Genomic DNA, 26,721 nt, shown 5'->3' on the forward strand with positions numbered 1-26,721 from the left:
GACCAGATGGACCTTTTGCTTTTGTTCCTTTGTGCTGAAGTAAGGCAAAGTACAGTTAACACAAGTGATCATTTGTTTTGGTTTTATGTTTATGCCAAGTGAGCGATATTTATGTTCTGTTTATTGTCATGTTTTTCACTTTTACAATAAAAGATCTACAGGATGTAACTCAGGATCAGTACAGGATAAGTAATGTATGTACACAGTGACTCCACCAGCAGAATAGTGAGAGCAGCTCTGGAGTATAATACAGGATGTAACCCAGGATAAGTAATGTATGTACACAGTGACTCCACCAGCAGTATAGTGAGTGCAGCTCTGGAGTATAATACAGGATGTAACTCAGGATCAGTACAGGATAAGTAATGTATGTACACAGTGACTCCACCAGCAGAATAGTGAGGGCAGCTCTGCAGTATAATACAGGATGTAACTCAGGATCAGTACAGGATAAGTAATGTATATACACAGTGACTCCACCAGCAGAATAGTGAGTGCAGCTCTGGAGTATAATACAGGATGTAACTCAGGATCAGTACAGGATAAGTAATGTATGTACGCAGTGACTCCACAGCAGAATAGTGAGTGCAGCTCTGGAGTATAATACAGGATGTAACTCAGGAGCAGTACAGGATAAGTAATGTATGTACATAGTGACTCCACCAGCAGAATAGTGAGTCCAGCTCTGGAGTATAATACAGGATGTAACTCAGCATCAGTACAGGATAAGTAATGTACTATGTACACATTCACTTAACGTTTTATGTAGATTTATACCTATATGTAAGCTTGAGGATAAAATATTATGTCTCTGGTCTGCTTTAAAGGGAAACTAACTCTCAAGTTCTTTGTATCTCTCTTTTGCTTTGCTGTAAAATGTAATACATTGTTTTCTATCCTCTGGCTATGGCGTAGTTCATGGCGTCACTGGCAGGAAATTTAGAAAAATCCCTGCCTTCCATGATTGGCACTACTCACAAGTGTCCATGGGTATGACTGATAAGTAACTTGGCTGCACTTTTATAAGCCGCTGCAACATTTTTGGCTTTTGTGACCCTTTAAGTCACTTTAAATGTTGAAATGTGTCAAGGTTAAGAGTCGCACGCAAATCATGATGGTCCACGACAAAATAATGAAAGGACAGGAAGTCCTCAGGGGAAGTCGGTAATGTACACAAGCTGAGGGCAGAATACAGTCATCCAGGGATACAATCCCGGGACTTGTGGAGAGCACTCAACAAGCTGCAATTAGAGGAAGAACGATGCCACTGATTGCTCAGAGAGGTGCAGCTGTCAGCTACAAGAAGGAAGCCTGTTTACAATATTTCATATGCATTGGACTGGCAGGGAGCTAAGCAAACACTTGTGGCTCAACTTCCTGATAGCAAGTACAAAACCCAGTTATGTCCAGATAATGCTGATATGGAGACAGGAAAATACCAGAAACCGCATAGTGCAAAGGCATAAACGGAAACCATTACATCATATTAGCAGCTAGTTCTAGCCGGTTAGTCAAATTCTTCTTGGGGTATTAATACCAGCATCTACAGTATCTGTAAGAGTTTTCACCCCATTACCTCCAAAATATTCAACATACCTTCCAACTTTTGAACAATAAAAAGAGCGACAATTCTTGCGGCTGCACATAGCGCACCACAGCTATTTCGTTTTTTACGTCAAGTTGCGCCCCTTTAAATCTAAGCCATGCCCTTTGTGTCCCTTAATAGTGACCCTCAGTGACCCCTCATTTCTCTATCTCGTAATAATGGTCAGATAGCATTTCTACATAGTGATGGTGATTACGGTGCATTTACTTCCAGTGATCACAGGTGACATCTCCTCTCAATGATGTCATCTGTTTTTCTTCTCTATCCAGACCCAGACCGTTATGATGGTTTCTCCCAGCCATGACTCGTTGCTGCACACTCTCCCCATCTTTCTGCTACCACCCAATGAACCTAAGCAGCTTTCCATAGTATTACTGTCCCCTTAGTGCCCCACTTACTAGTGTTCCCTCAGTGGCCCAACTTCAAATTACCTCCATGCCAGGCTCCTCTATAGAAACTTCGATCATCAGCCATAGTAACTTCCATCTACCTTACTCACACACTCTGGTATCAGACACTAATAGCAGGAGGCATCCTGGGGCGGTGGGACAGCCCCATAAATCCAGAACTATCCAGCCAAATCTGGGACAATTGGAAGGGCTGAATGCAGCTTATGTGGATCTGATTGGGTTTTTTTAGCGACCAACATTTAAAGATTGTTCAACGCCAAAGCAAAATCTCTTCAAAATTTAAAGTTAAATGCATAACTATTCACCCCCCCCCCCCACCCCTCAAATCAGTAATTAGTAAAGGCCTATTTTTTGTAGCTTTGCATTTACGTAGCTAGGTCTCTCTCATCTTTCCTCATGCAGACACTGCAATGTTTCCCCATTCTTTGCAAAGCTGTGGTGACGCAGGAGGACTGTGAGTCAATGTTTACCATCGAGTCTAGTTACAAATTCTCATTTGGATTAGGTTCTGGATTTATTGACATTGTTGTATTTATGGGTCCCCTTCGATATTAAACTTTAGATTGTTAAATTGATGGAAAATACATTTTCCCTCGCAGTTCTCTTGGGGCCTGCAGCAGGTTTTTCTCTAAGATTTTTTTTTTAATGTTTGCTGCATTTCACCCTCCACAAGGTCAGCTGTAGGAAATCTTTCACATAGGATGATGCTGCCACCACTGTGCTGTATGTAGGGAATGAGCGTATTTTTGTTGGCCTGCAATATGTAGTTTACACAAAATATACTATAGCTGTTTGTATGGCCATAGAACTCAATTGTGGAAACTTGTCCTTAAGAAACAATAAAAGCGTTTTCCCTTTGATTTTGCAGCCCTCCACTTCCCTTTTGCCTTATGAATACTTTCATCAGTGGCTTCCTCTTTGCAACTCTTCCTTCAAAGAGTAACCCTGTCATACAATGTTATGACTAGAGATGAGCGAGCATACTCGCTAAGGACAATTACTCGAGCGAGCATTGTCCTTAGTGAGTACCTGCCTGCTCGGAAGAAAAGGTTCGGCTGCCGGAGCGGGTGAGAGGTGAGCTGCAGCTGTGAGCATGGTGGAGCTGGGGGGGGGGGGGGAGGGGTAGAAGGGAGAGGGAGATCTGCCCTCTGTTCCTACCCCCTCTCCCCCGCCGCCAGCGGCCAAACCTTTTCTTTCGAGCGCGCAGGTACTCGCTAAGGACAATGCTTGATCGAGTAATTGCCCTTAGCGAGTATGCTCGCTCATCTCTAGTTATGACGTATTGATAGGATATGATTTAATTTTGGAATTGGTTGTGATCTGTATTGCAAGCTTTTTACAGTTCTCAGCCCAGTACGGTGCCCAGGAGCATCTCTGTGCAGAGAACCACTGCGAAAGGCAATGTGCTTAGCAGTTGGGTCCCCATAGAGCAGTAAGTGATGGGAAATCCTAGCAATCGTGAAACAGAAACCTTTTGTAGCATCAAAATACTTTGTTGAACTAGTTCAAAGTGAAAACTCACAAGGTACGAGCTGGAATCGCCTTGCATCAAGCCTGGAGTCAAGTTGCTGCATTACATGTTGCAAGGTATCATGATTTACTAAATGCAGTGGCTTCTGTGATGCATCCTCACTGATCATCCATGGTGGGTGGTAAGGGTGGCATGTAGACTCTAACACTCCCCAGAGAAAATAATCACAAGTCGTAAGGCTTGGAGGCCAAGGAAGAAGTTCATTATCATCATCACCACCTGCATGGCCAAGCCATCTATGTGGTAGTCGTCTATTGAGCTCACTTCTGACTTCAGTGTGATAATGGAGGGTGGGGGGTGTCCAGTCCTGTTGGAAGATGAAACCTGGAATTTCCTGTTCCAGCTGCGGCAGAAGCCATATCTGTAACACGTCCAGATACAAAATTCCCAAGATTCTTTCCCCATTGAATTAGAAGGGGGCCGTATACTTTCCTACAGGATATAGCGCAAAACACATTTACCTCGGGGAAGTCACGCATATGCAAACCATTGCTTTCCATTACAGTCTCTATACTCTCGCAGAAAGAACATCGCCGCGCTTTGTCATCTGGTTTCAGGGCCGATAGCAATTGCATTCAGCAGGAATAGCATCATAAACGTTTGCGCAGAATCTCCCGTCCAATTCTCTGCTTACTCTGACGGTCGATTTCTGAGGACTTTGCGTGAACATGAACATACTCTGCTGTTTCCATGCTTAATGGTGGATGGCCCATGATTTTTGCTTATAGATGCAACCGTTTTCCTTAAAATTGGTGTACCACTAACGAATTGTTCGCTCGTTAGTGGATCTTCACCAAACTTTGTTCGAAAATGCCGGATAAAATTTTTGGGCCTCATTTATCAAATTTATGTATTTGACTGTCATTTAATGTGAGTTATGAGCGTTTCAAATCGGGAAGATCATTTGTAATAATTCTGCATTTGAGTCTCATATACATATATATTGGGATAACACTGTCTTGGGGGTTTATCTCCCAAGAGAAGGACTGGGGAAATAAATTGAAATAATAGTTGAAGGACCCTAGAGATCAGGTGGTTTATTTGGTGCCTGAAATCTGAGACTATGGGATAGGCTCACTAAATATGGGCATGTGGACTTATGGCAGAACACCTCTGGAAACAAAGGAGGGAAAGATGGAGGTGTTATGCTACCAGATACATTTCTTATCACACCTTGAGGGCTGTTTCAGCTGGCAAGACCTTGAGGTTTCCTTTTATACTGTTGTGCAACAAGTCCATCTAGCCAGAGTCATAGTAGTATGTAAACCGCTTCTCACTGTAACATGAAAGGAAGTTTTTGATCTGCCAGAAGTTAGTTAAAAATTGAATAGTACAGGTATAAAGTACCTACAAAACCCTTTTTTTAATTGGGTATTCTTTCTTGGCCATGGAAGCTACTTTTAGAGATGTTATAGACCTCTTGGTGACCTCCAAGAATTCTTACATGGTTAGTCTGGTCTGAGGACAGCCAGCTCTAGGCATTTGTGCCATATTCTCCCCAGTAATTGGCTTGATGATAGTCCCTATTCAGCTATGCAGCTGAGGAACGTGGCTAAGTAAAAACCCTTTAGCTAATTGAATAGGGATAGTGAATACGGGGGGCATCTGCTTCACTGTGCCTGCAGTTTCACCTTTATTACAAGCATAGTATGTGACATTTTGTATTAATTATGGTTTATGTTTCTATGACTTTATTTGTCCTAACAGATCTTCCTAGAATTCTTCCTGGCCACCAGCGCTGTGTGAGGAGAAGCCATCCCCATGCTGCATAGAGGTTCCCCTCCTCATGTAGAGCATTAAGTTCCGATGCATTGTGTCAGTGTGCTGGGTGTTGGCAGGGAGCAGGTATAATATGAGGATCACAAGCTGTTTGCAGCATGGGGATATTTCCTCACACAGGCAGGAAGGACTCTTAGGGACCTTTCACATGGGACAAAATAGGCCGCACAAAGCACCACAAGCCCCAGTAGATTCTGCACCAAAATCTGCAGGCTACCTGCAGATTTTCATGCAGAATTGAAAATAGCATAGAGCCTTTAGCATAGTGCCTTCCTATGTAACAGACCTATTGATCACTAATTGTGTCCGTAATGGTGTGCACACCTACTGTTCAGTTTGAGGTCAGCCTCACTTACGGTTAGTTGTGTGGAAGTCTACTATAACTGGCCCAATTTTGACACAATTTCTAGTGCATTTTACTGTTCATTGCTATGGCAATATCTTAATCCTTTAGGGTAGTCCCTTACATGCGGACATAGAATGAAGAGATGAGTCTAATGTATTCACTGAGTGCCAGCTTCCCGGGTAGGAGTAAAGAAAAATTCGTATCCAAGGGATATCAGTCTTTGGTCATGTGATAGACCCCTAGATGCTCTGATTTACATATTATACTGTAACTAGCCATGCGTATCTATCACATGACCAGAATTACATCCACTGCGGGAAAACAATGAAGGTTCAGGTGATTGACAGTAACCAGTGATCTTGGGAACCGCGAGGAAATGATATAGAAATTATATTGGGAAATGGGACAATTTTTGTCATGCAAACGATTACAATTCTATTTTTGGAAACCAGAATATCTCTTTAAGGCGGAGTGTTACAAGTTTACATCTTCTTCTGTCATATAAACCTAGTTGGTAAATCTTGACTTCCTTTCCCCCGAAGAATCCAGACTCCATCCAAGCTTCTGATCATCTTGTATAAATGATGGTAGCGCCACGGTTCTGGATGTTTTTGTTTTCTAGGGGAAATGTTACAGGAAGCGTCCGGCCTCGGACAGCCCAATATTTTCTTTTCTGTTTATGAAACCTTTTCTTCAGTGGAAAATATTTACGCAGCTGCAGGGCCAGCCGAGATAGCAGATCAGTCCTGTCACAGCTCCAGCGTCCAGATACAATGTTTCTTCAGCTACTTTCTACACCGTTTGTAAACAGTACAAGAACCAAAATGTAGCAAGTACACCTCACATCTGAAGTCAGGGTATCAGCAGATTGCTCTGTGTTTTGCTTTGATGTGTCTACTTGCAAATGTAAAGGATTCTGCCAAAATGTTGCATTTTGGAATAATCTAATAAAATAAAAGATAATTATGCAGCTGCAGTAATAATTACAGGGATCCCTCAAGTTACAATGGCCTGAAGATACAATATTTCCAGCATAGATTGTTTTTTTCCGGGTCAGTGTAACTTGAAACCAGATTCAATGTCAGTTCGGATCTGTTGCACTCGTGTTTTGCTAGAAAATCCAGCCAATCGACCTGGACATTTTACTAGTGAAACCCCTGTATTACTGGAGTACATGTGCTGATTGGCTTCTAGTAGTGTCTCTTTACAGGACTGCAATGGTCCTGTAAAGAGGGCATCCTCTATGTCTAGAAGAAAGCAGGTTTCATCACCAACACAGAAAAGGGTTCTTTACTGTAAGAGCAGTGAGACTGTGGAACTCTCTGCCTGAGGATGCGGTGATGACAAAATCCATAGAGGAATTTAGGAGGGGACTAGATGTCTTTCTAGAGCGGAAGGATATTACAGGATATAAATTTTAGGTGACCAGCTGATTGTTGATCTGGGTCTTACAGACAGGTAGGAACTATTAGAGGTTGATCCAGGGATTAGTCTGACTGTAAATAGGGAGTCGGGAAGGAATTTTTTTCCCCGAAAGGGCTAATTGGCTTCCGCCTCTTGGGTTTTTTTTGTCTTCCTCTGGATTAACATGGAGGTTGAAACAGGCTGAACTAGATGGGCATTGCCTTCATTCGGCCTAACATACTATGTTATGTTACTATGTTACAGTACAGCATGGTACTAGATATTCTATACGGCTCTCGACCTGGGCAGCTCTGTGTTATTTTTCTCTTGCACTTGGACCCTAAAGAAGCTGCTGTCCTCCCCATAGAAAGTGATTTACATCTTCCAGCAGGTCATATTGACTGTTATGGATAAGGACTTGCTTTTTTTATATCAGTTATCTGCTTCATCTTCGTATTACTTTTGGTTGGCATTTTGATGGCTTTGGAATTCATTACCAGTTTCCCACAGAACATGTATATAATATTGTGTCCGCGCTCCAAAGAGGAGATCTAGATAATACTATAATATTAGAAAATATTAAATGGCGCTGATAATATCCAATTTTTAACAATGGTTACCTATGTGTGGCTGACCTGGATTTGGGGGGAAGTTGGTTGTTATCCAACCCCCCCCCCCCCTCTTCCTCCCCAGTGAAGTAAGTTCTTTCAATATTCCTCCTTTTTTTAAACCAAAGTAGCGAAGGATAATTTTTGATATCCCTGTGTAATTACTGCCATGCAGTTTCCCATAGAGTTATGGTCTCAACATACATTTATTTCATCACACAATAGTTATCCTGGAGCCATTTAATATTATATGCTGAGGGACCACTGTAATTATATAATATACACTAATTTTGTATTGTCCACTGCTGCTATATCTATCTCATATCTATCTCATATCTATCTCATATCTATCTATCTCCTATCTATCTATCTATCTATCTCCTATCTATCTATCTCCTATCTATCTATCTCCTATCTATCTATCTCCTATCTATCTATCTCCTATCTATCTATCTCCTATCTATCTATCTCCTATCTATCTATCTCCTATCTATCTATCTCCTATCTATCTATCTCCTATCTATCTATCTCCTATCTATCTATCTCCTATCTATCTATCTCCTATCTATCTATCTCCTATCTATCTATCTCCTATCTATCTATCTCATATCTATCTATCTATACATCTTGACTTTTATAGGCAATGTCTGCAAATGCAGACTAAAATAGGACATGCTGAAAATTTTTTATTTTTTTTTTCATGCTCGTAAAATACACGCATGAAAAACACATGTAAATACCCCAATGCAAATTAATGGTGTTTAAGCTGTCCGTATTAGGGCTTCTACCCACTAGCGATATTTTTCCCTGCGATGCGACAGCGATGATTATGAAACCAATGATTTTCAATGGTTTCATACTCCTTTGCGATTTTTCACTTCAGCCATGCATCACAGAGTAAAAATCTGCGATATCGCTCAGCGACTTTAATGGGGCCAGCTTCAGCAGCGCTAGCCCCATTGAAATCATAGGGAATATATTGCGGACTTCTGCCACAGCTGTGGCAGGGGTTTCCTTCATCCCCGCAGGGACTGCAGGGATGAAGGAATCCTCTGTCAAAACTATCACAGTTGTAGCAGAAGTCCAGGATGCTATCCCATTGCTTTCAATGGGGTAGGCGCTGCTGCGGCCCCATTGAAAGCAGTGGGTTGTAGGCAACCACCGCAGCAATGATTGTCGGGGAAGGGCTTGAAATATAAGCCCTACCCTGAAAATCATCCCTAGCTGGTGAAAAAATGTTAAAAATTATATACTCACCTCTCCGCTGCTCAGGTGGGTCCTTCAGCTGGCTCTCCGCCACTGCTGTGAAGCTCTTTCAGAGTGCTCAGCCAATCGCAGGCAGCGCTCTGCCATTAACTGATGAATGGCTGTGCGCTGCCTGTGATTGGCTGAGCCTTCAGCCAATCAGTACAGCCCTTTCAGGAGGCGGGATTTTTAAAGTGCTAGGAGGCCAGCCGGAGGACGCGCCTAAGCTGCGGAGAGGTGAGTATATATTTTTTATTTTTTTCATATCCTGGACTTCTGCCACAGCTGTCACAACTATGGCAGAGGATTCCTTCATCCCTGCCGGGATTAAGGAAACCCCTGCCACAGCTGTGGCAGAAGTCTGCTATATACTCCCTATGCTTTCAATGGGCTAGGCGCTGCTGCTCCTGGCCCCATTGAAAGCATTTAGTGATATTGCAGCGTTTTCTTTGTGCTGCGAGGCGTGTGTTTTCACTCGCATGTAAGAAAAGAACCGCTAGTGGGTAGGTACCCTCTCGCACATGAAATACACCTGTGCGAATGAGCCCTTCTAAATGGCCCTTTAAAGGCAACCATAATGCTACTGTCACGCTCAGTGAAAATGAGTTTGACACCCCTGCTCCAGGGGATTAAGATATGAATCCATATGCAGTGCGCCCCTCTACTGGCGGCTCTTGGAAGGGCATTTGGAACTCTGCATCAGAAAAATCTAGCCACAACCTCTTCGAAGATATAACATAAATCAGAATTCTGGACTGTTCCCTTTTTTTGGGAGAGGATCCATTCTGAGTTTTGCTATAGGCGCCTATTAGTATATACCCACCTGTTTACTGTCCGTACTACTCAATAACATCATCATAGAGGAAACTGATCTATTCTCTCTAGGAACATGTGCAGCTTCAGTTCAGGCCCTTCTGGAAGCAATCACTCTGTGTTACTATTATGCCAAGATCAACTGTTACTGTTTGGAAAGAGCTAAATAAAAAATGATGGCATAATCCCATCACTTATCAAGTACCAGATGATTCATGGCTAATGGAAGGATCCAAAATTATTCCGAAGCCTCTAAACAAAAGATCTGCCATTCAGGCCCGAAGCAATGCAAACACCGGATATGGATGATGGATTAGGCTAAGTTCACATCTGCGCTACGGATTCCGTTTTCTTGGTCCGTTGTGGGCGCCATAAAGGAGAATCCGCTGGAAGAACGGATCAGAACTTATAATGGAACCGAACTGTGCCGAACTGACCCCATTGACTATAATGGGGTCCATTCGGTTCTTGCACCTGTCCAGCCTTTTTACTGGACGAAAAAGCCCTGTATGCGTTGGACACAACCACGCCCCGATGTAAATGGCTATTTAACCTAATGAGTCCCAAATGTGTTTTTTTTTTTCTAGCGGAAGAGCGCAGTGTCTCACGCAACCCGTAGCATATTGTGCGCACATTTGTGTAAGTCCCATAGACTTCTATTGAGACCTTTGGTGATCAAATGTATACAAAAGTAGGGCACGGCGAAATGTGTGCAGAAAAAAGGGAAATGTAAACGAACCCATTGGAATCAATGGATTCTATTCTCTGGGTATTGTGCGCTCAAAAACGCATGCAAATTCGCCCATGTGAGGCCGCTCTAATTTCTGCAGTTCATCAACAACAAGAAGGTAGCCTTCCGAGCCCGGGCAGGACTGGGAAGCAGTTTGCATGAGCTCTGCAAATGTATAGACTCGATGTCGGAGAATATCCCAAGCAGAGATCACACCGAGCTGTTCGAGGCTTCCATGCTAAAAGTCTGTTTCATTTCTATGTATTGACTCGTCTAATGCAGTCTATTGCTCCCTGTTACTAGCCATCTGCAGCTGGTCTGTCTTGGGCTAGTTTCACAGACGCATTTTATCGCAGCGATTTTGCCGTGATAAGACGCTGGATGGAAATCGTGACCATCTGAAGCATTGGATTCCAATGCATTTGTTTACGGTGCGTAAAATCGGCCGGCTAGAAAAGATAGGAGCGCATTCTGGCTGGCCGCTTTTTTCTGGCGGGAAAAGATAGAGCTTGTCCTATCTTTTGCTGGAATACGCCAGCCGTTCCCATAGACTTCTATGAGAGCCGTCAGGAAAGGAAAGGGGGAGGGAGTTTAGCAGCAACTTGCATTGCTACAGTCCTTTCCCCTCCCCTTGCCAGCAGCTCCCCATAGGCTAGGGGAAGATGGGAGGGAGTTTAGCACGACTAGCTTTGCTAAGCTCCGGCCTCGTCCCGCCCCCCTCCCCTTGCCGGCAGCCGGCAAGGGGCGGAGAGGGAGAGGGAAGGGTGAGGGAGTTTAGCAGAGCTGGACTCTCTCACCCCGGCTGATGGTATTCCGGGCTGCAGCGTATATATACCGCACCTAGCTGTCTGAATGGGCGAGAAAACAGGGGAGACAATCGCGGCTGCCTATCAATCATGTGATTTTCGACCGCGATTTGGGCGGCAAAAATCGCAGCGCCCGTGTGAAAGAGACCTTAGCATGTATGAGAGGAAAGAAGGGGGCAGCGGAGGAGAAATCAGATTGATTAAAGTACAAGAAGACCCTGTCAACTATAGAAACCTATATATACACACAATTATAATCTATCCTGCACATTTTGGGTATTATATATATATATATATATATATATATATATATATATATATATATATATATATACACACACTTTGCAAATCAGTCTCATTATGTGAAATTAGATGTGTTATAAGATAATTAGCGCCTTATTCACATCGAAGACCGAGACGATGCAGAAACCAGCATTATAATCTGTGAAATGTGTTTTACTGCCATTATGACTCAGTGCGAACACTTCCTGCGCATCACTAGAAATCCCTCAGGAAAAAGTGTGATTTCACTTAGAGTCAAAGACGTCTTCAGTGCAGATGTAGTTCTAATTACTTGATACAATTTATGGATTTGTTTCTTATTTTATAATTTTTTCAATTTCATGCAAATGAAGCCTAAAGGGAATCAGTCACCATGTTTTTCAGCCCTCACTGAGAGCCGCATAAGGTAGTGATTACAGTGATGTGTCTGCTGGGTGGATCTGTGCAGTAGTTTGGGAGAAACGGGTCAAGAGGGGTGTCGCCTCTGCATTTGTGAGTGTGTGTGTGTGTGTGTGTGTGTGTGTGTGTGTATGTATGTGTGTATATACCGTGTTTCCCCGAAAATAAGACAGTGTCTTATATTAATTTTTGTTCAAAAAGGTTTAACTTTTTTACATGTATAGCTGCCTGGACACTATTTAAATTGACTTTTTTAATTAACTGTTATCAGGGCTTAATTTTGGAGTAGGGCTTATATTTCACACATCCTCAAAAAGCCTGAAAAATCATTTTGCATCCTCAAAAATTCTGGAAAATCATGCAATGTCTTATTTTCAGGGTGTGTCTTATTTTCAGGGAAACAGGGTGTGTGTATATATATATATATATATATATATATATATATATATATATATATATATATATATATATATAATATCCCATCCAAATCAGTTTCATTAAGCCTGACGAAGGGTCCATAGATGACCTGAAAGCTTGCTGTAACATCATGTATTTGTGTTAGCCATTAAATGGTATCATATCTACAAGATTACTTAGTTTCTCTTACTGAGAACTATTACGCAACACCCGATGGGACACCCACAATGGATTTTTTGTGTGTCGCAATCCTATAGAAACGTTTAGCAGTAGACCGCTACGGTTGCCATATTGCAGCTCAGCGGTTGAGTGTGCACTGGCCCTCGGTCTGCAGACTTTAGTGCTTATTCACACGAGCATATATCGACCGTCGTTTTCACAGCCGGCAGATATACGCTACCATCTGACCTGTCTTGCCCCTTCCCTCCCCCTCCCTGGCTGTCTGCCTCTCTCCCCCACTCTGGCTGTTTGCAATGGGGGGGGGGGGGGATAAGCTCCACCCCCTCCCATTGCTGGCTGCAGACAAGGAGTGGGACAGGGGCAGACCTTAGCCTCGCCCACATCCCGCTCCCTCCCATTGCAAACAGCGGGAGTGGAGGAGAGAGTCGGCGAGGAGGAGGGAAGGAGGAAGGCAGCTCAGATGGTAGCGTATATCGGCCGGCCGTGAAAACGGCGGCCTATATACTCTCCTGTGAATAAGCCCTTATAGTTGGACTTTTACCTTATAGTTGGAAGTAAATTGCAAAAAAATTTTAATAGAATTACTTTTTTTTCTGTACCTGATGGAAGTGACATTTGCGGCTGCGGGCAATTCTGTGCCCATCAAAATCAGAAAATATTCCGTGTGACATCCTGCAAACCGCTCCCAGAAATTGAATTCAATCTCTGCCGGCTGTGATCCTGTCATTTTCTCCAGCTTGCAGCCTGTATTTATTTCCGGCGTTCTGGAAGCGTACAAGTCACAATGACAACAAAGCCTGGGGAATTCGGAGAAAAATAAGACTCTATTAATATTGCGGCTTCATCGTCACTGTTATCCCGGTGTCTGGACAATACGAATAAGTCAAGGGTCCAGAGAAAGAGGATTTGTGAGCGTTACGACAATCGCCCGCTATTATTAGATCTGGGCATATCCTGGCACTGATTGCTACTTCTTCATCTCTCAACATTCACAGGATCTCTTTGAAGTTGTCTGCCATGACACCTGATTAACCAAGGGCAGCTGTCAGAATCGCATGCTCACCCATATGTTCTCACCAGCGCAGGCTCGCCATCTGCCGAGAGGTTTTTTGGGGGTGATCTCAAGTGGAGGCGTCGGTATCCATCCAGAGGTCTCCTTGAAGGAAAAGTGTCACCAAGATCGAGCTCTTAAAGGGATATTCCAGCTTTTAGGAAATGAAGCATTTGCATTGCATGCAATTTCAGATCTTCAACTTTTTCAAGATCTCTGCTTCTTGTCAATGAGTGAGAACACAGGAAAATCTGATGATTACACAGGTACAAGCAGGTGAGATTTTTCGTGGCAGATCCACGTACGATTTTTCCAAAGTGGATCTGACACTTTAATCCATGGCAGATCTGAGGCTGAGCCTTGGAGCTCTGACATTGATTTTCATGCGGTTCTGCGCGCAGATTTAGCTCCGGCCAATGGAAAACAATCTGTGTGCGGCCATCCAATTCGCAAACCGCGTCAAGAATTGACAGGTACATTCTTTTTTTTACAACACATTTCAGAATCTGTGCCTGGAAAATCATCACCTTATGAACAACGACGTGGATTTCCATAGCGTTCAATAGATTGCGAAGATAGCAACGGCTTTCACCACAGATTTGGAATCCATGGTCAAATTCCGCAGTGTGAACGGGTTATACTCCCAATTCTTAATGCAGATTCCACGCTGAAATCCGAGTTGGAATCTGCAACAATTTTATCTTCCCTTTAGTGTTGAGTGAACCGAACCAGTAGAATCCTGTTTGAGGGCAAACTTTGCTAAAAGTTTGTTTCGGCACAAACCCCAACCAAGCTTTTAGCAAAGTTCTACCCGAGACAAAGTTCCGCTGGTTGGGTTCACTCAACACTAGTCCTGAACACTGGTGTATAACACTGTCTAAGGGCTTATTTAGACGACTGTATATCGGCTCAGTTTTCACGCTGAGCCGATATACGGTGTCCTTGTCTGCAGGAAGGGGGTGGGGGGAGGATGGAAGAGCCAGGAGCAGGAACTGAGCTCCCGCCTCCTCTCCGCCCCTTGCCACTATTTGCAATAGGAGGGGCGAGACAGGGGTCGGAGCTAAGTCCCACAGCTTAGCTCCGCCCCTGTTCTGTCCCTCCCATTGCAAATAGTGGCGATGGGCGGGTAAGGGGCGGGAGCTCAGTTCCTGCTCCTGGCTCTTCCATCCCCCCCCCAAGGGCCTCTTGAGATGAGTGTATGCGCAAATGTGCATACTTTAACATATTTGCGCTACGAACAAGGTTGATTTGCGCACATATCTGCGCATGCTTGTTCATTTGCATACGGAACTCTCCCCCACCCCCATTTTAATGGCTCCTGAGCCAAATGAGTTCCAAATATGTTCTTTTTTTTACAAAATTGCACAGCATATTGCACCATTTTTGTTCGCAAGGTACACTCATTTGCGCACTTCCCACAGAGGGAGATATGGGGACATTGGATGGGCATGTCCTATCTTTGGGCGTGGTCTTGTATCACATCTATCATTGTTTTCAATGGGGCTGCAGTGCAATGCGATGTAAGGTCTCCTCATTGCAAACAATGGGCAATGGGTGGCGGTCTTAAGATAAAAACGCCTCCACGAGCAAATGACATGTTGGCGAGCACGATATCGGGCGGTAACTGACAGCCCAATATCGTACTCACCTGTGTGAAGTCAGCCTGAGACAGTGTTATACACCAGTTTTAGTGGCTTGGGAACTTCTGGCTCAGTTTCAACTAATTCAGACTGAACTGAGTTCGTCCAACCAGCTGAACCGGACTAGTCAATCGTTCCCTCATCACTAGTCCCATTTAATTCACATGATGTGCATTTTGGAATCTGCTCCACAGAAAAAAAAGAAATGACATGTTGATGCTTGACATGGTTTCCATTCCAGGCGGCCACATACTTATTTGCCCTATTGAATGGGACAAAATCCACATGCAAACCGTGGCAGAACTCGGAGGCTCAGATCTCTGATGTGGATTATTGTGGCAGATCCACGCTGCAAAAATGTGATGTGGATTTGGGAAATTAAACTTCGCTATACCTGTCCTCCCGACTATCCCCAATCACCACGTTCAGGGTGGTCGGGGACGGTGGTAGTAATAACTAACCAGAGATTGGACCCATACCTATTGGACTTTTATGGCCCATCCTGTGGATACGCCATAGAAGTCTGAGATCACAATAATGTCTGCTTTGATTAATCCTTTTCTTGGTAGAAGAATCACCACCATGACTTCTCTGGGATTCCCAGCAATCACTTTGTAAGTTGTGTGTGTGTAGGACCTAGCAACAATCAGTGTTCAATTCTCCTGCAGCGCCACAACAGGAAAAATGGAGCACTGCACACTTGGATCCTCCACAGTAGGAGACTCTCTTTTGCAGCTGATTTCTACCCGGTCATGCAGACACCGCAGCTGTGGCTCATTCTCAAAGTGAATGGAAGGAAGCGGCCACGATTGTACACCGCCCCTCCATTTGCTTGAATGAGTCCGCGAGAGAGTTGACTATTTCTGGTGGTCCCATTGAAGCGAATTGAGCAGTAGTGCACATGAGTGGCCACCTGCTGCTATTCACTGCAGGTTTTTACCACGGCTGGGGTGTCCACATGACAGGTAAAGCTTGCCGTGAGACAACCCCTTTAATTTAGGGTATTTGAAATGTTTTTGTAAGCCAGGGAGCCCCTTTAACCACTTACTAACCGGAAACTTTATACCACACCCCTTCCATTCTGATCAGGCAAGGGCTAGCCGAACGTTGAGGGGGCTTCATACACAGCATATCCGCTGCAGGCAACCAGCCGAAAATATGCAAAAAAATAGGCAGTGGCAAAATCCAAAAATGCGGCTTTGGCGGCGGTTTTGTTGCGGATCTGCCACGGACGTGAAACCTTGTAGTGCTGCAGGTTCAGGCTGTGTACGCTCGGGAGATTTTTCAATGCACTCTTCAGATGGAAAAAATCGGACCGAAATCACGCAGAAATACGAACGCGTTGTTTTGAACAGGAATAGTCACATGAGCTCTTTGTACTCGAAGGACGGTCAAGGTAAAAAAAACCCAGCATGTTCTATTTTTCTATGAATTTCTGATGAAAATTGCCAATTCATTTCAGTGGGTGCATTAAAAAACAGGTTGCATCCGCAGGATGTGAATGCGATCCTTTTTTAACGCATGTAACCATGGCGACCATAAAAAATAAAGGGAACTAGGGATTGCAGAGCCTGTATATTTATGCGTTTTTGTTTTTTTTTTATTTTATGTGCGCAAAAACCCACACAACTCCCAATCATTGAAACGGGCAATTAAGTTAATAAGTAAGGATAAGTTCTGGACGCAGGATACATTGTAAACCGATGCCTCAGATGGTCGCCATTTTTAATCGCGGCCATATTAGCCGTATATATATTTGTGTAAATAAGGCTTAAAACACACACATGCACGCACAAATACGTAACACCGATTGCATATATGCGCGCGTTGATGCGCTTATGCCCGTGTGGCACCAGACTTGTAGAAGGTCGGCGGATGATGAGAGTGCGTTCTCTGCATGATGTCAGCAGAAGAAATCATTCAGTGATGCTGACGGATCCGGTCAGTCATCTTCTACACGAGGGGGACTTGTTCCAAGAGTGTGACGTGTGCGGATCTTGGAGAACATCGGATCAGAATGTAAGCAGCATAAGTAATGTGAGATTTGCGCACTCTCCGTCTGAGGAGGAATAAACCTCATCGCACTCTTGCAATTTATTTGTGAGCTAAATGTCCTCATCAGTACAAATTACGGCACTCAGAGAGCCACCGGTATTTGAACCGGCCACGGGCTCGGCACAATTAGCTGACATCCTTTTGAAGTTTTTTGACCCTTAGCAGCAGTTGTTTGGCTGCTGGCTGTAAAGTACGGGCTGTCAGCCGGGAGCAGTTTTATATTCCTGTTATTAGACAAAGGAAATGAGATGTTGCATACCCTCATGCTGGATTTCTTCTTCTCCGACCAATTTAGGGGTTTTGCACTCTTAGGTCAATACAGTTTACTTGTACAAAGTTCTCCAACTTTCTCAGTTTCAAGATGCCTACTTGCTGTCAGTGAATGGACCCATAAAATGATTGATTTCAGAGTCCAAAAACCTATTCAGAGTCCTGATCAGTGGGCTTCCAACCGCTGGGACTCCCACCGATCCCAAAAGCAGGGGTCTCGAAGGCTCCAACATAAATAGAACAGAAGGCAAGTATGTGCTGCTTTTATTCAGCAGGATCACCAGAGATAGATGGGTACAAGCACAGTCCCATTGAAATGAATGAAGCGGTGGTGCATACGCTCATGGTCAGACTTGGCTACGTGCGACCTATATGGTCACATAGGTCACTGATCACCAGCTTGTAGGGAGAATACCAGGCAGATGTAGGCTGGGGGCAATCGCCTCCCCAGATGAACTTCTTGTGGACCTACAGGAATCCTCCTCTTGTGCCCTCGCAACACATTTGCTTAGTTCTGCTACTATATTTAGGTTATGAGCTTAGATCTGGTGCTGTATTTATGTTATGAGCTTGGTTCCAGCGTTGTATTTATGTGATGAACGTGGTTCTGGTACTCAATTTATGGTATGAGCTTGGTTCTAGAGCTGTAATTCTGTACAGAGCTTGGTTCTGGTACTGTATTTATCCTGCAACTGGTAATACTGGGTTAAAAGAACTTTGATAATTATTTCCTGACCTTTTTTTAGGTTTCATTTTTTGAGTTCCGTTTGCCAAGTTCCTCACCACTAAGCCCATCACTGATCTTGTTTTTGGTATAGTATCTATACACCGAGGTTGCCCATGTAAGTGTACCCATTGCAAATCATGGATTGTATTTTTATGCCAGTTTTGTGGGTCTCACAACCTGAGACTATCGGCTTGACGCAGCTCCTCTTCAGGCAATGTGGATTCTCGCAAGACCATAAAACTGAAGGTGAGACCCTAGGGTGGGGCTGGCCAAACTACGCCTCCCCATGGTGGACAATGACTACAAGAATTTTGCCGGTAACCTTGGAGCCATTCACCACCACATGAGGACATCTTTTGGCCTAATTGGGCCAGCCACACTGGTTGAGCCGGTTGATAAGGAGAATCCACTAATTACAAATCAGAGATGCTGTAGCACATTGTAATCCAGATAGTCCTGAAATTTTAAGGTTTTGCCAAGACTGGATGAAAGGAAGTTTGCAAATTATTTCCTAAACTTTTTTTAGGTTTTGATTATTTAAGTCCCTTTGCCAAGTTCATCACCGCCAAGCCCATCATGGCGCTTCTGATAAGACTCTGGAGTCATGCGGCAGAAGGGATTGTCCAGGTCGTGCGTTCACCATACTGGAAACTCATTACATCAATTTCCTGTGTGGAAGAGAAAAAGTTCACAATGAACAAATATTCCCAGTGAGGCCGCAGTTATTTCTGGAATTGCTACAGAAAAACTCTTCTGCACAGTTTGTCTTCTCCTTTGTGTATGTAGATGGTTGAATGAAGGGCCAGTGATGTGGAGACTTCAGTTTTCCTATAATACGCATTGACTGATTATATGACTGATTCTACAGAAATCCCTTAAAAGTGAATACATCATCTATAAATCTTTGCTAATCAAAAGCAGATAATGAGACATTTTCTACTTCTCTGATCAGTAGTATTTTCTGAATGTAGATTTATATCTACTCCATGGTCTATTCAATGAACGTGACTATAGGGGAGTCACTGCCTGAACTGCACTTAGAGATATGCTTTACAGCAGAGGTCCCCAACTCCTGTCCTCAGGGACCACCAACAGGTCATGTTTTCAGGATTTCCTCACTGTTGCACAGGTGATGTAATTATTGTCGGTGCCTCAGACATTGCCACGGGTGTTCTTACCATAGGATATCCTGAAAACATGACCTGTTGGTGGTCCCTGAGGACTGGAGTTGGAGACCTCTGCTTTACAGCATCCTCATGGGTCCTACATGCAATGGACAGGAAGAGACCCATTGACTTCTATGGGAGAGTGTTATGGACGTGCTCTACACACTTGGTGATCCAGTTTACAGTAGAAGCTCATTAAAATCCATATCTTTAATGGAATAAATAAAAAAATACAACAAGCTGGTATCCCATAAAGAACGATGTTTGATGCAATGCACAACGTCTTGATGTAGCAGTACTGAGTCGTTCATTAGTCAACTAACCTGATGAAGGGGCTTTGAGCGCTAAAATCACAAATGGAGATAGGGGGAAACTGACCATAGAGCTCTGAGAAAGGGATCCCTGCCTAAAAGAAGAGCATTCGCCCAGATAAGGGCAACCCTACGTCAGGAAACTGGGGTGACCCTGACTTTCCCTAGATGGTGACAGGGAAAAAGTGGCAAGGATGTGATATAGAATCTGCCACTATAGCATAGGGAATATGATGCACAAACACCCCAGAAATAATAGTAGACAGAGAGCCGCTGACAAGACCAGATACATCTTCTTCAGACTGAGAGTCACATAAGTAGGGTGTCACAGACCAGATCTTCAAATAGTATGACCAAACAGGGTATCAGAGCAAACCCAATGAATTATCAGCGCCCCCTGTGAGGAGGGGCCAGAATAAATATATAGACTGATAGCGATTGCCTGGCTTGGCTGTTCCCACCTCCCAGCCTCCCATACACAGCTTCAAGTGCCAAAGCGACAGTGAGCATGCGCTGGCATGAGGACGTCACGGGCCTGGGCTGACGGTGTGACATCACCCGGGACCTGATGCTCACACTATGGCCAGCGGCCATGACATTAACTTGGTGCCATGCTATTTTTGCAGTGCATCGTGTATAGACATAAATAAATTAAAGGCGTTCGGTTGTGCCAAGGCGTACGAACATCATGGACCTCCTGGGTCCATGACCCAGTAAGAGCAGCTGCCGTCCTGATATTACAGGTTGACTGAATGGCTGTCTTGAATTACTATATTTCCCCCGCAGCAACCTGGATGGTTGCACCTTTTCCCCGGCAAAATCTATTTATTGCTGCGGGTGGCAAGAGTGGGACCCGGGGCGATCAGCTTTTTGCCCCAGACCCCGCATTCAGGGAGGGACTCGGCATGTTGGCATAACCTATAGTGAAGTTTACCATCTGGCAGTGCCCAACCATGCAGACTCCCATTGCACTGGAGCTCCCAGAAGGCACTTTATATCGGCGCCTCCAACATTTCAAAGAGGAACAATTCCATGCAAGTATATAGAAAAGGCAACAGACGTCTACGTTTATTTTTGCGCGAGATATAAAGACCCCATTTATAGCTTTTCTTTATGAAAATAATGGAAGTATTCCGTCGTGGTGTTTGCAGAGGCCCCCGTGGGAGGAGAGCTCCCGCTGGATTTGCAGATCTGGCCAGTTTTTCCCCTTTTTGTCCGTTTTCTACCTTAGATCTTCATATTGTTGCGGCGCTTTGTACGGCTCGGCACAGGTAACCAAACTGTATATCCTTTAGAATAACCTGGCCCCTGTTCAAGCGAGCCTGTATATAACTCAACATCTGCAATATATCAGGTGCCATAGAATGGGCTGAAGTCAGTATTTAACCCCTTAGAGAAGCTTTTATACCTCGTAATTTGCTGGAACTTCGGAATTATATTTTTTATGACCTTTATATTTTATATATTTTAATTTCATTTTAATACTTTATTTTATCTTTTAAATTATACTTTTTATGACTATATTTTTTTTATGTACTTTACTTTCGTTTGGTCTTCTGCCAGATCACGAGAAATCGTTTTTAAAATTTTTGTTGCTTGCTTTAAGGCTGAATGCCCACGGACAGATAATCGCTGCAGGATTCGCGGTCAGACACTCGCCGCGAATCCTGCAAAAATAGCCGGCCATAGACATGCTATTTCAACAGATTCTTCCCTGTCATCAAGTGCGATTTTCGGCTCGTGGCGTAGAATCACAGTATGTTCTATTAATCGCGGAGAAAAATCACGCGAACGGCTTTCATTGCAGTCAATGGAAGCCGTCCGTCCCATGAAACTCCGCGGTGTGATCACAGTGGAAGTATCACGGGAAATTGCGTCACCGCCCAGCGGTACACACACAGCAGGATAAGCTGTGTACATGAGGAATAACACTATTAGGGCTCCTTCCCATGGACACAATATGCAGTGAACGGAACACATTTTCATTTCATTTCATTGGGCTCATTCACATGCGCATATTTTCGTCAGCTCAAAAAAAATAGAACCTGCTCTAGCTTTCTGCGCACTAAAGATCCCCATAGAAGCCAATAGTGGATCCGAAAATGTGCATGGAATAGGCAAGGAGATGTGTGAAGCACTGCGTAATTCTGGTTAGCCATTTCAATCGGTGCGTTTGTTTGCCACATTCAATTTAACATGTCACACGGGCAGAAAAGATACAGTAACGTAAGCTGATGGGCACGCAAAAAAGACTCGTTCAGGCCTGGGCACCTATGCGCGCAAAAAAATGTGCTCCCCGGATGTGCAAAATGCGCGTGACCGAAGCTCCATGCCACTGGAGTAACTGTGCTTGTAGAAGCGCAGCTGCTCCACAAACGGCCGTTCATCACTGAACACTGTGCAGCACTTTCACAGTGTTCAGTGATGATGGGACTCCCCGGGGATAAAAGAATCCCCTGTCACAGCTGTGGCAGAGGACCGTGATGCTAACCTATTGCTTTCAATCGGGCCGGTGCTGCTGCCGCCACATTGAAAGCGATGGGATGAAGGCAACCCCCGCAGTGATGATTTTCGGGGGTGTGGGGATTGAAATATAAGCCCTACACCGAAAATCACCCCTAGCTCTTAAAAATTTAACTCACCAAGCGGCTCTTCTCCCCCGTCCCTGTCAGTCTTCATCTGTATTCTAGTTGCCAGGGATTTAAAAATCCCCGCCTACAGAAAGTGCTGCCTCTGATTGGCTGAGTGCTGTGACCAATCACAGGCAGCGCTCAGCTGTCATTCAATGAACGGCTGTCAGGCAGATTGTGGGCCGGCTTCACACGCGCATATACGTATTTGCACATGCATGAGCATACCGCTTTTGCAAAATGAGCAATACTTTTTTGCGCGTGCATTGACGTATTTGACTGTACTTTTTGCACCCGCAAAGCATGTTTATTTGCATGCGGCAAGCAAAAACACAGCGATTGAAATGGCTAATCAGTCTTTATGAGTTCCACATGTCTTTTTCCTGCACAATCCTTGTGTATTGCGCTCGCATTTGCGCATCCCCTATTGATTCTATAAAGACCTTCGGTGTACAAATATGCAGACAAGTAGAACATGTTCTATTTTTTTTTCTTCCTGTAACCAAAATGCGCACGCAAAATACAAATCTCGCAACGCACAAACCTCGCGGGATTTTCTTGACCGTGTGAAACGGCCGAGAAGCTTGTTTGAGATTTGAACCCCAATTTTTTTGAATGGAGTCGTATACATGAGCGATGTTTTTCAATGGGACCTTCAATGCTTCGCATGGCTCTCGCACGCCGTTCGATGCGCATGCGAGTGGAATGCGATGTTTCCCAGAAAAAAACGCATCACATCTATGCACTTGCGATTCACATTTGCTTCCGTTAGTTGGTAAAAATCGAATCGCATTCGTATGCAAATCACGTGGCGTGCGAGTGCGATCCGACTTTTTTTTAAAGATCCCATAGGAAATAACAGGCAATAACTTGACAGGAATCATCCAAAAATAGGACCAGCTGCGAGAGAAATATGGCGACCTTTGGTGCACAAATATGCAGATTAGTTCTTTTTTTTTTTTTTTTTGTGCGACCAAAATACGGATTTGAACGAATCCACTGAAATCGATGGGTTATATTCTCTGCGTATCGTGCACGCAAATACGCACGTAAATACGCCCAGGTGAAGCTGGACTAAAGCCACTTTCAATTCCGCATCAAAATCCGCAGTTATGTCTCCTTCACACAGACGTATATGCGGAAATGCGCATGCTTCATCGCCACGTATTTGCGCTGTGAACTAGGTTGATTTGTGCACATCTGCATACGTTATTGTACTTTTTTGCGCACGTAGGGCATGTGCATATGTGCAGAACGCAACCCCTAGCCCTGCTTTAAAAGGGTGGGTTCTTTATTACATATGTCCAGATTTGTTCTTTATTTCATGGAATTGCAAATTTGTGTTCGCACTGCACGCACATACGTGCAACTCCCTTAGATTTCTATGGGGACCTTTTGCTGTGCACATTCGCACAAAACAGAGCAGGTCCTATTTTTTTGAACATGTGAGAAATGCGCACGGAAACTGTGTACAAGCCCGTTCATATAAGTGGCTTCAATTCTCTGCGTATTGCATGCGTACGTTTTTCGCACGCAAAAACGCCCGTGTGAAGGAGCCCTTAAGATAAAACCCATCTGGCAGCCGCTCGCAGCAGATGCCGGTCTGCAGTCCGTTACTTCTAAAGGCATTAACGAAGAAGATGAATAATATACTCGGCGTACTCGGCAGGTTCCCCTCGGGCGGGCGTACAGCCTCCTCTCCCGTGTCTCTACAATGTACTATTACTAATACGCCGTGGCCGGGTCTGCTGTTAATTATTAAACAAGTCTTTTATGTTTCTATTTTGTGTTCTTCTTTCTACAAAGTTTCAAAACTTTCCCTTTTGCTTCGATGTTGCAGAAGTTTTTGTCTTGCACTTACTTCCCCCCCCCCCCCCTACAGAAAACCGATCCATACCAATATCGAGAACCGATACGACCGGCTGCGACGTCTCTACCTTTTATCCCACTTTCTGTAAAATACTATTTTTTATTTGCTCTGCTCTGAAGGTCATCGGTCACCTGACAGAGCCTGTTAATAGTGAGAACACACACGTCGCTGTCTGCTGTAAACATTCCCCTCTCTGACCTGCAATGGGAGCAGATCTGTCTGAGAAGGTAACATCAAACTTCTGGGCCCTTTCTCCGAGCTCGCAGGTAGGAGAACCTCAATGTCACAACAAGGCAATGCAATCCTCCTGAAAATGTGATTGCTCCGGTCCCCACGGGGGATTTCGTTTTTTTTTTCTTCTTTCTGCCTCTTCCATGCTAAACCAACTGCAATGCAGAAGAAAATGACAGCCTCTGGCTCTCGGAGGTGGCGATGGTGTTAATGAGCAGTTGTTAATGTGGTTTTTTTTTTCGTTTTTTTTTTTTTGCCTCCTCTCATTTTTAGCCCAGATTATGTGTTAGTTAATGCACGGGGCAAGTAATTGCATCTCATTTCTTGCCGTCGCTTATTAAATCTCTTTTATGTGTGAACGTTATGTAACGTATGCAAATTTTTTTAATGATCTCGCTATGTGCTGGAGATAAAGCAGGTGATGTGGAGCCCGGAGAATTCTTGCTCGCTCGCTCGCTTTTTGATTTTCACCACTAAATTAGTTAATACCTGTAGGGGGAGGGTGCCCGCGCTGTGCACCGTGTGCCACACTGGTATATGATTGATATGGGCGCCGCTGCACTGGGGGCACCTGATGTCTTATCCAATAGATATGAGCGGATGCAATAACCAGGCTGTATGTAGCTGTGTAGTTGCGTCTGTGTAAACTGGCATCGGACTGTGAAATTATTCCCGCAGTATCTGTCCGTGGTGATGTATTTCAAAGGGAAATCGGTGAGACATATAAAGCGTGGGGAGAGGGGGGGGCACTTAATTTCCATGTGCGCTTTAATGTGAACTAGAAATAACGCGGTGAACATATGTACTCGAGCGAGGACAATCTGTTCCGTCGGCGCCGTTTGTATTTTTGATCTATATAGTGTTTTCCCATATAAATAAGCACCTGCGGGAGCCGCGTTGTTTGTGGGTCGGAGGAGGCGGGAGAAGGAGGGGGGCATGAAAGCTGAATGGAAGAGATTGCATTGATTTTGTGTATTGAGTTTGCTGGTTGGTTTCCTCTGTAGCTTTTGTGCTATTTGTGAAGCTCCGGGTGGTGGAGTCAAAATGTCACGTTTAACCTGATCTGTGTTCTGTTTTTCTAGGTTCTCACCCGTTTTATTGTGTGGATGAAGTTTGCTAGTTAACCTCACAGCCAACCATGGAGAAAACGAATGGTACGTACTAGATTTTTAATGGGGATGGTTCGCATTGGGCATCATGGTTGTCGGAGCAGCAGGGGTTAATGTATGGAATAGATTGCATTCGTTTATAAATAAAGGAGCAATTTATGCAAAACGGATACCGTAATTCTCTGACTATAAGGGCTCTTCGCATGAGCGTATGCGCAACTTATTTGCACTATGAGCAATATGCTTTTGCGCGCGTCTGCACATTCTACTGTACAAAAAATGGGTTCTCTTCTCTGCATATTACATACGCCAATACACCCGCGTGAAGGAGCCATAAGGGTCCTCTTAGTGGAGCTGGTTCTCAATTGAATAAGCGAGTGATGTCCCCGTTGGCTCGTTCGCTCTTGTGCGGCCTGTTTACACGAGAATCTTCAGTCATTCACATTCGCTGTATATGTGAGCCCTCATTCACACGGGCGTGGTTCTAGTGCAGTATAGACGTGTGAAAAAATCGTGGCTAAACTGCACTAGAAATCGCGTGAACGGGCGATTTCTGACATGCAGAAGACCCGAACTTCACGTACGTGAAAATCGCACATTAACTGGAGCAGAGTGTTGCTTTAAAAAAGCTTAGCTGCTCCAGGAGGAGAGGATTAACCCATAACCTCACTCTTTCTCTCCCTGCTATGGGAATCCCCCGAGGGATACCCCTATAGTGCAGAGAGAGGAGGGGCAGGGCTACAGGGAATCCCCGAGGGATATCCCCATAGTGCAGAGGAAGGGGGCAGGGCTACAGGGAATCCACAAGGGATATATCCCCATAGTGCAGAGGAAGGGGGCGGGGCTCCTCCCTTGGATTTCTCCATTGTAATTTGAGAGAGGGCGGGGATAGAGGATGGATCCCTCTAGTCCTGACCTCACTTTCAGGGAAGCCCTCTAACACCATCTGCCTCTCTCTCCCTGCTATGGGGAAATCCCTTTGGGAACCCCATGCTGGGGAGAGATGTGGAGAAGCCCCTACTGTTCCCCCCTGCGGGGGAATTGTCCAGCAGCAGGGTTGAAGGAATTCCCGACTGCTTCCATTGGGACATTAAAACTTGCTGCC

The 26,721-nt window shown here is 44.4% G+C and overlaps 1 protein-coding gene across 4 annotated transcripts in view; it reads left to right on the forward strand.

Moving 5' to 3' along the window:
- Nucleotides 1-26,721, forward strand: part of KANK4 (KN motif and ankyrin repeat domains 4) — a 135,645-nt gene that overhangs the window by 22,672 nt on the left and 86,252 nt on the right. For 3 of the 4 annotated variants that reach the window (XM_066597724.1, XM_066597723.1, XM_066597725.1), the window contains exon 2: nucleotides 25,590-25,661. In XM_066597724.1, the coding sequence (XP_066453821.1) occupies nucleotides 25,646-25,661 (16 nt within the window). In that variant the 5' untranslated portion in view covers nucleotides 25,590-25,645. Of the gene's footprint in view, nucleotides 1-24,522; nucleotides 24,543-25,589; nucleotides 25,662-26,721 lie in introns of those variants that run through there. The other variant, XM_066597726.1, reaches the window with a different exon arrangement.

This window comes from Eleutherodactylus coqui, chromosome 3 (assembly GCF_035609145.1).
Source record: "Eleutherodactylus coqui strain aEleCoq1 chromosome 3, aEleCoq1.hap1, whole genome shotgun sequence".
NCBI lineage: Eukaryota > Metazoa > Chordata > Amphibia > Anura > Eleutherodactylidae > Eleutherodactylus > Eleutherodactylus coqui.